Source organism: Staurois parvus, unplaced genomic scaffold (genome assembly GCF_062004578.1).
Source record: "Staurois parvus isolate SC_StPar_1 unplaced genomic scaffold, SC_StPar_1.0 ptg000262l, whole genome shotgun sequence".
NCBI classification, from domain to species: domain Eukaryota; kingdom Metazoa; phylum Chordata; class Amphibia; order Anura; family Ranidae; genus Staurois; species Staurois parvus.
Window position 1 is genome coordinate 183,393 of NW_028318058.1, and position 11,343 is coordinate 194,735.

The 11,343-nt window shown below is 46.6% G+C and overlaps 1 protein-coding gene across 1 annotated transcript; it reads right to left on the reverse strand.

The window, feature by feature from the left end:
* Positions 1-283: 283 nt before the first annotated feature.
* Positions 284-7,112, reverse strand: LOC149459337 (ankyrin repeat domain-containing protein SOWAHC-like). Its single transcript, XM_089681227.1, has one exon. It carries the CDS (start codon positions 6,991-6,993, stop codon positions 5,467-5,469), a length of 1,527 nt encoding a protein of 508 aa, XP_089537353.1. The 5' UTR covers positions 6,994-7,112; the 3' UTR covers positions 284-5,466.
* Positions 7,113-11,343: the final 4,231 nt, after the last annotated feature.

Sequence of the window (11,343 nt, forward strand, 5' to 3'; positions counted from 1 at the left end):
CTGAGAGAGTGAAGTTCTGCTTCAACGTTTTATTGACACCCACAGTGGATCGCAAACACAGTGCGACTGCAATGCAGGGTGGGAAATGCGCAGGGGTTGCGTTTCCGGACTGCGTATGTGTGAACCAAAGGTACATTTTCTTGGCTCAAACAGTTGTAAAAAGCTGGATGGTAACAGATGCCCTCATCTCTCATTATAAAGGTTATAAAATTCGTAGAAGTGAACTTGCCCGCAAGCATCTAAAATCTCAGTAACTTTCATACAAGAAGACAAGCGACATTGGTACGATGTGGTAGAATTTTTATACAATATCAGGAAGCGTTTTTAGAAAGTGCTAATTTTGTGCTGTGCTATCACATTTACAATGGGGTCATTTGGCACATGAAATACAAAAATAGTGTTTTTGGATCTGAACAATAAAACATAAGTTAGACAAAAACGGTGTCAGACTTTCATTTCACATCAAGTGCTGGTCGGTTAGCCAGGAATCGTCCCAACATGCTATGTACAGCTAGTTCTAGCAGATGTCCATATAGTGCTATAAAGTGGTGAGCTCCAAAATTGTCACTTTACAAACTCATATAAATCAATTCTTTAGCAGCTTTCATTTGGTTAGACGTTCTTACATTGGACTAAAGGGTCCTATAAAAATGTGTGTCAATCAGTGTAGAAAAAGTTAGTAAATTAAAGTCCTGTCTATGGTCAGGATTAATCACATCCCATTAGTGCTCTGATATATGTCAATGTGGATCCTTAAAGCAGAACAAAAGGGGCAAATACTCAACTAAGCTACAACGCCCTTGAGGTCTCTCACCAGCTCTCTTCTCCTTGGGTTCTTCCAGGTGCCAATCTGCAGCTGTTTTGATTGGACAGCACAGGATGATGTTATTCCCGCACATACTGGCAGTGTGCCGGATTGTAAACTGAGCTGCACATGCACAGCTCAGTGTGCATTCTGCAGAGGATTGTAAACAGACAGGTAAATGTACTTTATTGCAAAATACATATTTCATGTATCTTCTGCAACAAAAAGTCTGCCTACTTGCAGTTTTTCTATTTTTGCCTACAGTTCCACTTTAAGGCTGCCATACACGGCTTGACATTAGGTAGCTTCCTGCTGGATCGGAGGAAATTCATTTATTGGATGGCTCCCTTGCCACCACCCAGTTCAACCAAAGTTGACTGTTTACCCCACACTCCCATTGTTCAAGGTTAGCTGGCAATTAAAATCTTTCCAAACACAGAAGGGGTGCCAGGCAAACTCACCGCTGTACATTCACAAATGAAGGAGTCGGATTGCTGCACTCCCTTATTCTTCAGAGCAATTCTTTATTAGCTCAAAAGCAGTAAAACTGAGAGGTACTCCCCTCTGATCTAATAAAGAGTTGCTCTGAAGAATAAGGGAGTGCAGCTATCCGGATTCTTTATTCATGAAAGTTGACTGTTTAATCAACTTTTGTAGAAGGAAGTTGGTGGAAATTTGTCAGCTATATAGTACCTGAATCTAATCAACTGCAGCTGTTGTTTGCGTATTCTGACAGGTACAGGTCTTGGTTGTCAAAATACAGTAGCTGACACTGCAGATTTGTCCATCCACAATGCTTAGCATTGATGGGGAATTGAGTGATTTCTCTTATTCAGCTGGCAACACTGAGCAAGAGAAATCTTAACGTGTATGACCAGCTTTACTCTGGACAAGACTAATATGCATATAAATAGGTGGAGATTTATACCATATGCAGCCATCCATGACAAAAATGTGATTTTCAGATCACATTAACACATTGAAACCAATAGGAAATCACCTTTCAACAGACTCTGTCACTACTTCACATCTGTAGTATAGGCAAGAATCATACTTGCTACTGGTCCCTCTGGTGATAGAAACTTTACTGCTTTGACATAGTTACAGGTGCCACTAGAATCACTTAAATCTGACACTTCCGGTTGTGTCAGGTGTTTTTATTTCACTAGCATACTAGCAACACAACCTTGCACTTTAAAGTGGCAATAAACCCAACAACTTAACAGTTTTACAAAACAGTTACATTTAAGGCATGCTGTGAATAATAACTGTCACAGTTGATTGTACTCTCAACTGATCTGTCAAGCCATAAAATAGCTGATGTCATAACTGATCACATGTACAGCACCATGGCACATGGAGATCAAACAAAGGCTAAGATGGCAGCATCCTCGGTTGTATAGGATTGGAGGGTTTAATACCGCTTTAACTGACTGCACAAAAGCTGCAGAGTCAGGCTGGTGCTGTAGCAGGCACAAGTGAGGAATACCGGAGACACAGGGATCGGACTCACTTGGAAGTATCATATTTGGATGATCCTAGTGATGGTGATAAATCTGCCAAACATAAGAGTCTGAACTACCAGAGGGGCCAGGAATGAGCATGATGGTCTCAGTGGCACACAGAAGCAGTGACAAGGGGGGTTATTTACTAAAATGAGAGTGCAAATCTGGTGCAGCTTTTCACAGAAACCAGTTCCCACATTTTATTTTCAGAGATTACATAAACAAGCTGAAGTTAGAAGCTTATTGGCTACCAAGCACGGCTGCACCAGATTCTGAGTGCTCCAGTTTTAGTAAATCTACCCCAAGGTCTATTTCACTGATTAGTGAACTGAATTCTTTTAACTTTAAGGTGACTGTACTTTTTCACTGTTATATGAAAGAATTGGTTTAGTGTCGGTGTATGCCCTTGCCTGAGACAAGGTAAAGTGATTGCAGTTAGTGCAAAGAAGGAATGTGCTGTGAAACACTAGACAACTGACCACACTGACTCCTATTTCATCACAGCTCATCAGTCTGTGCTTAGGATAGACAGTGCACAAACCATTATAAACAATGGCACCCACCAGCCTGTGCTCAGGATAGTCATTGCAGAGACCTTTATCAATAGGAGGCACCCATCAGCCTGAGCTGAGGATAGTAAGTGATAGAAGCATTGTAAATCGGGAGCATACATCAGCCAAACAAGGGTCACCCATCAGCCTGAGCGAAGGATAGACAAAGCACAGATCATGGTGAACAATTGCACCCATCAGCAGCATGCATCCAGGATAGCCATAGTATTGATCACTGTAAATAAGGGCCACCCATCAGTCTAAGCTGAGGATAGTCATGGCACAAACCACTGTGAACAATGGCACCCATCAGCATGCGTCCAGGATAGTCATTGGGGTTGATTTAGCAAAGGCAAATAGAATGTGCACTCTGCAGGAGAATATACCCCAGGGCGTAGTAAAATGAGCTGAATTGCAAAGAATACCCAATCACAAGCAAAGAAAAAAAAAACCCAGAATTTTTGCTTGTGCATGATTGGATGATGGAAGTCAGCAGAGCTTTCCCTCATTTACTAAACTCTGGAGCAAATTCCCTTTCAAAGTGCAACTGCACAGTCTATTTCCCTTCAGTAAATCAACCCTATTGTAAATTGGCAGCACCTATCATCCTGTGCTCAGGATATCCTAGCATAGATCACCCATCAGTTGTGCTCAAGACAGTCCTTGTAAAGATCTTAGTAAATAATGACACCCATCATCCTGAGCTGAGGATAGTTGTGGTAGAGTTCACTGTAATCAATGGCACCCACCAGCCTGCATGCAGGATAGTCACTGTAGAGATACTGAATACAACAGCCAAGCTCTACGTCTGATGATGCTGTCTGTGGCTGAAGACCAATGCTCATGGCTGGGATGTACAGTCACTTGGCAATGAATGTTGATAGATGTAAGCCGGCAACTCAGTGTACTCAATATGTCTTTATTGGCTACATAGGGTACACACAGTAAAACACTGCTAAAGCGTTCCGTCTGCAGAAGCCTTACTCATAGCATGGTAAACCACAAAACATTTATGGGTTCCAAAATCTACTGCCAGACCAACTAAGGAGACAGGACCCAATAATTAAAATCATCAGTGGAATAACAAACAGGAAAACACTAGACTTGTGATGATAAACATATATACTAATGGATACAAAGAATGAAAACATGTCTTACATCTATGGTTTATTCAGACAGTGATATAATACATGTTTTCATTATTTGTATCCATAAATGTTGTATTTAATGTTTTAACATGCTATGAGTAAAGCTACTGAGGCTCAAACGTGTTAGCAGCTTTTTACTGTGTGTAACCTATGTAGCCAGTAAAGAATTATGTTTGAGTACACAAAATTGCAGGCATACCATCATCCTGTGCTGAAGATAGTCATAGCAGAGATCACTGTAAATATGGGGCACCCATCAGCCTGTTCTCAGGATAGTCCTAGTAGAGACCTTTGTAATAAAGGTCACCCATCACCCTGTGCTGTGGATAGTCATAGCAGGGATTGCTGTAATCAATAGCACCCACCATCCTGTGCTGAGGATAGTCATAGAAGGGTTCACTTTAATCAATGGCACCCATCATCCTCTGCCAAGGATAGTCACAGCAGAGATCACTGTAATATGGGGCACCCATCATCCAATACCAAGGAAAGTCATAGCAGAGATAGCTGTAATCAATGGCACCTATCATCCAAATGCTGAGGATAGTCATAGAAAGGATCACTTTAATCAATGGCACTCATCATTCTGTGCTGAAGATAGTCCTTGCAGAGATCACTGTAAATAGAGGGCACCCATCACCAAGTACTGAGGATAGTACTTTCAGAGACCTTAGTAAATAATAGGCACCCATCACCTGGTGCTGAGGATGGACATGGCAGAAGTCATTGTAAATAGGGGGCACCATCACCTAGTGCTAAGGATGGTAATGGTAGAGGTCAATGTAAATAGGGGGCACCTATAACCCCGTGCTAAGGATGGTCATGGCAGAGACCTTAGTAAATAATAGGCACCTGTCACCTTTTGCTGAGGGTGGTCATGGCACAGATCAGTGTAAATAGGGGCACCTGTCATCCTGTGCCCAAGATAGTCATAGCAAGTATCACTTTAAACAATGGCACCCATCACCCAGTACTGAGGATAATAATACTTGCAAAGAACTTTGTAAATAATAGGCACCCATCATCTGGTGCTGAGGATGGTAATGGTAGAGGTCAATGTAAATAGGGGGCACCTATAACCCAGTACTAAGGATGGTCATGGCAGAGACCTTAGTATATTATAGGCACCTGTCACCGGGTAATGAGAATGGTCATGGCACAGATCACTGTAAATAGGGGGCACCCATCATCCTGCGCTGAAGATAGTCATAGCAAGAATCACTTTAATCAATGGCACCCATCACCCAGTGCTGAGGATAATCCTTGTAGAGTTGAATGTAAATAGAGGGCACCCATCAGCAAGTACCAAGGATAGTCCTTGCAGAGATGACTGTAATTAGAGGGCACCCATCACCAAGTACTGAGGATAGTCCTTGCAGAGATGACTGTAATTAGAGGGCACCCATCACCAAGTACTGAGGATAGTCCTTGCAGAGACCTAAGTGAAAAGGCTCCCTTCATCCGAAGACATTGGACTTGGGTCTGTGCCTGATGGGGCTCTTGAGCGCTCGGTCATCGTCCTCCTCGGGGTCCCTGGCGGTCAGGTTGCTATGGATGATCTGAGTCCTGAACCTGATCCTGTTCAGTCGGGGTTTCCCCCTGCTCCCCCCAGAACCCTTCCTGCTGATGTCGGCCCGGTAGCGCCCCCCTCCGTCCTGCTCATCCTCGGGGAGCTGGGCCAGCCTGTGTACGATGAGCTGGGACGGTAAGACCTTGGAGAGCCGCCATCGGCCCAATCCGGAGCTGCTCCCGTCCTCCTCGTCGTCCTCCCCGGGCCTCGGCATGGCCCCGATCAGAGCCTGTACATCCCGGGCAGTGTCGGGGCTCAGGTACTGCCAGGCTTTCCGCCCGCTGTAGTCCCGGACATCCACATCGGCGTCGTACGCCCCGACCAGCAGCTTGATGACGTCCAGGTGGCCGTGCATGGCGGCCAGGTGCAGCGGGGTGTACCCCCCGGAGGCCCGGCCGTTGATGTTGATGGGCAGGCGGTGGTGGCGGGCGTGTGTGAGAAGGGCGGCCAGGAGTTCATGCTGTCCGTGCTTGGCCGCCCAGTGCAGGCACGAGAAGCCGGTGATGAAGTCCCGCCGGGTGACGAGGCCGGGCTCCGCCATCAGCAGCTCCTGGAGACCGTCCCAGCGGGCCCGGCAGGAGCTCAGCATCCAGGCGTGTTCCAGGGGCTCCAGAGACACCGATCCGCCCCCCTCCTCCTCCTCATTACCGGACACCGACGACGAGCTATGCACAGACGAGCTGTCCGAGTCCCGGAGTCCGGCCCGGAGGAGGACCCCCCCTGCACCCCGCCTGACCTGGGGGGAGACCGGCTCCCGGGAGGGACCTCTGCGGCTGTTTCGGGGGGTCCTACCGCTCAGCGGGCACAAGTCCGCCTTCTTCGGGGTCTTTTCCCCGGCTTCTGGATCCTCCGTCACTGAGATCCGGGGGAGAACGGCCTGGGGGGACTCTTCTCCGGGACTGGAATCGGGGGACACCCCCTCACATGGCTCCGGGGGGCGCTCCTCATCTCCGGTGCCCGCTTCTGCTCTGTTCTCTTCTCCGGTGCCCGGTTCCTTCTCTTCTCCGGTGCCCGGTTCCTTCTCTTCTCCGGTGCCCGGTTCTGGTCTGTTCTCTTCCCCGGTACCCGGTATGGTCTCCCCGGTGCCCGGTCTGTTTTCCTCCCCGGTGCCCGCTTCTGCTGTGTCCCCCTCCTCTGCACCTCCCTCGGCAGTAGACGGCGGTGTCTCCCCGGCCTTCTCTGCTGTTCTCCGGTACTTCTTCCTCAGACAGACGTACTTCACCCCGTCCTCGGCCCGCACACTGGCCACCTCATTCACAATATCTTTGAAGAGCTGGCGGGCGGCACTGCGGGCCTCACTGGAGGGCGGCTGGGTCAGCAAGGGCCGGAAATGCTCCACCAGCTGCTGGTTCGGTACCCGGCCCCCCTGCCCGGTCAAGAAGCTGATCACCGACTCTCGGCTCAGCTCGCTCATGACTGAGGTTTGGGGTTACAGGTGGCGGAGATCACATCGTTCCGACTCCGCCCTCCTGGGAGGTTCGGCAGGGGGGGAGGGCGAAGTCCGGGTTGTCATTAGTAACTAGGCCACTGTCGCCTAGCAACCGCCGCCAGCAGCCTGTCCCTGGTACCCAGAGGAGTTACCACCTGATTGAGAAGAGAGGGGTGTGTTACAGTTCCAGGACGAGTCTCCTGAGGCGTAAGTGATGCGGCCAATCTGAGCGCACCTCTGTGTCTGTTGTGTGGTGCTCCGTCTGAGGTGTGTTGTTGATTACAGCTCAGTTATACACTCCTGCAAATCCCGGCCTTGTGACAGCGCAGTACAGAGAGGGGACACGGGATAGAAGTATTCCCTCGGCTGTACAACGGATACTATGCACGTGGGGAGATACAAAAGAATGACTTCTATTACTGTTCAAATCATAGGCTGCTTTCTGCGCATTTTTCAGACACCAAACCAGCTTTTTTTTTCCACTGGGGTAATTTAGCAATGGAAGCAGCTTATTTTATGCGCCCTGTAAATTGTCATTAGGAGGCAAAATGTTTTCTTTCATTTTGGATAGAGTAATAAAGGGTTATAACCCCTGTTAGTTTATATTTTGCCATCTGTGTCCCATTGCGGAGATTTCTCTTCACTTCCTGTCCCATAGCATAAACAGGAAGTGAGAGAAAATGCCTGCAAATTAAGGGAATTCATTGGGGACCCCCAGGTCACCAGAACGAGTGTCCCTATTGGAAGATTACTTTTCTGGGGACAACCCAAAATTTGTGATTTTCTTACACTTCACTTTTGATGATGATGGTAAACAGGACACATATATAGTGAATCTCCATAATGGGGGCAGCAATAAAAACAACTAGAAAAGCTACAATTTCTGGGGAAATTGTGTGAAGTGTTCCTGCCTCCACCAATAGTCTACAACTGGAGTGGGCAGAGTAACTGGGTGGAGTGGGCAGTGTAACTGTGTGGAGTGTTTGGAGTGAGTAAAGATAGAAAACATTACACTAACCAATTGATCAAATTTAAAAAGTGCACATGGCAAGCTTGATAGAGTGAGAAATGCATTTCAACTTTTAATTATTTATATAGCACATTTAATTGCAATGTTGTTGCCCAAAGTGCTTCACAGTTACATTAAAACATACATTTATATAAACATTAGCAGCATTATCACCTCAAATACTCTCTACTGTAGAAAACTTATTTCCAAACCTTTAACCAGAAGCTGGCCAAACTGTCACCAATTCAAGATTAGATTTCAAATAGGGCAGAGAAGAGCGGTTAAAAACAAACTGCTCCAAATTGCTCACTTCACTGGCGTTTTCAAATGGTCGTAGTTTTAAAAACTATAAATCCTACAGCAAAGAGCTTTATATTGTGAGAATCACAAGACCCAGACCTACATTGTGATGCATAGTATGTCTCTGAAATATTAAAAATGAAGGCACAATCGCAATTTAGAAATTGCCCTTCAAATTTGAGGTGGCTAGAGTGGAGTTTCAATGAATGTCAATGGGTGGCGTGAGTTGCAAACAAATGGTCATATTGTGAAAACTTTCAGGACTATGGCTTAGCCGTGGACATTTTTAGTGGCAGCAGGGATAGCTGAACGTTTTGATAAAAGATTTGTGAAGGTGGGCTTGAAAATGAGAGAGTGATGGCAGTGTAGAAATCATGTCCTGATTTTTCAGCTCACACTCTAGCTTTTGTCAGCTCCCACTCTAGTTTTGAACATTCCGCCATTCATTCCTATGGGACCAATTTCACCACAAAAACGCAGATATTTTGTGAACCATTCGGCGAAACGTTCCACAAAGTAATAGCACACCAATCGGGAACAATCCTCACGTTTCGGTATATTACTGTCTATGTAGTGTAAAAACTGTGGGAGGAGTTAGGGTGGTAAATTTGGCTATAATAATAAGAATATATATGTGAGATAACAGTAAGTGGTCTTGCCATGCAAGAACACTTAATAATAGGGGTTCTGATCCATCTCCACTCTGTCCAAAATAAAAAAAAAAGTTTTGCCTTTAGTTATATTTTAACTAAAGTCCATCTGGTCTGAGGTTACAGAAAGCAAAAGTGACCCTGTAGGTGCAAAGAAAGCCATCTCCAACAGGTATTGTATGTTCAGAATGTGCGGCTGCACAAGGGCCCCTTCTTTCCACTAAAGGTTCTGGATCCCCCTCCCCCATTATCATGTAGACCTGCATACTGTTCACACTTGTTTCAAAATGTGGCATTGGACACACTTTTTTTTACAGCACTCTGAATGCCAATCAAAGCACCCATCAATAAATAGAATGGTTACCCTACAGCCCTGTTCTCACTGTTGTGTTTGCTTTGCTTTGTTTCAAAAATTGTACCCCACGTTTCTTTCTTGGTGCTTCAAAGCATCTCCAAAGCCTCCATAGAAGTCTATAACAAAACTCACTAACTGCACCTGCAGCTTTTGAGAGGCTTTTATTCAGAGTGTACTGCGTGGATCGATGAGGTGAGCAGGGTCCAGACGAGCAGAGCAACTAGCAGATGACACACATGATGCACAACATGGGAATGCTCTAGCAGAAGGTGAGTGGGGACCGGAGAGAGAGGTCTGAGCAGCAGAGAATCAGCAGACCTGGGGGAGCGGAGCAGGAGAAATTGGCAGATGTCACACGTGGTGCGCAGTATGGGAACACTATACCAGGAGGTGAGCGAGGACTGGAGAGAGAAGAGGTTCAGCAAACCGGAGGATCAGCAGAGCTCGATATTACTACTGAATGAGGGATCAGCAGAGCTGGGGGTTTTTACTGAGTGGGGGATCAGCAGAGCAGGGGGTTACTAATTAATGGTGGGGTCAGCAAAGCTGGGGGTACTATTGGGTGGAGGATCATCAAAGATGGGGTTTACTGCTGGGTGAGGCATCAGCAGAGCTGGGGGTTACTACTGAGTGGGGAATCAGCAGACCTGGGGGTTACTACTGACCATGAGTGGGGGATCACCAGAGCTGGGGATTTCTAATTAATGGGGGGATCAGCAAAGCTGGGGGTACTGCTGAGTGGGGGATCATCAGAGATGGGGTTTACTGCTGGGTGGGGCATCAGCAGAGCTGGGGGTTACTACTGTGTGGGGCATCAGCAGAGCTTAGGGTTACTTCTGAGCAAGTGATAAGTAGAGCTGGGGGTTACTTCTGAGTGGGGAATCAGCAGACCTGGGGGTTACTACTGAGCATGAACGAAGGGATCAGCAGAGCTGGGGGTTACTAATTAATGGGGGGGTCAGCAAAGCCGGGGGTACTACTGAGTGGAGGATCATTGGAGCTGGGGGTTACTACTGAAAGGGAATGAGCAGAACTGGGGGTTACTACTGAGTGGGTTATCAGCAGAGCTGGGGGTTACTACTAAGTGGGGGGTAAGCAGAGCTGGGGGTTACTACTGAGTGGGGGATCAGCAGAGCTGGGGGTTACTACTGAGTGGGATATCAGCAGAGCTAGGGGTACTACTGAGTAGGACATCAGCAGAGCTGGGGGTAATGTTGAGTGAGGAATATACTGAATGAGGGTACTAATCAGCTGGGGATCTTCTGAGTGGGGTACTAATGAGCTGGGGATCTGCTGAGCCTCAAAAGGACATAAATATACATATTGAAGCAGCAGGTGTTTAATGTGTGTTAACATCAAAGGAAGTGTAAACGAGCCCTTAGGGCAGGGTTTCTCAACCAGGGTTCCTCCAGAGGTTGCAAGGGGTTCCTTGAGCAATGAGCAATTTCTGCCTTTCTTATAATTTCCCACTGACACCAATGATCTTTTTAACTATCTGTAAGGGTGGTCATTCTTCCCAATGTCCACAAGTGTAAGTAGCATTCTTCCAATTGACATCACACTAATGTATCATGAGTTGTAGATATAGTCATTATTAGCAGGGGTTCCCTGAGACCGGAAAGTTATTTCAAGGGTTGCTCTGTGTTTAAAAGCTTGAGAAAGGCTGCCTTAGGGTGTACATAAACTTTAACAACAATGTCTGACCTTGCAGCCCATATTTACACAGCATGAAGGGGATACAATGCTTTTTCAAATGCCTAGGCGATTTTAACCACACAACTGAATACAATATTCCTTCAGCATGTGCCACTGATGAGCTCTTGGTGGTAATGCACACCAACCACTCCACCTTGGGGCCTATGTGCATGAGGCCAAAAGGAGATCAATCCTATATGCTTTAATCCCTTGTTTTTCAACAGGGGTGTCATTTGCCATGGTGTCCTGGCCGCAGCATGGCAGTACTTGATGCTGATCCAGGGTAGGTGGCATGCAGGGCCACCTCTAGCATTCAGGAAAAGAAG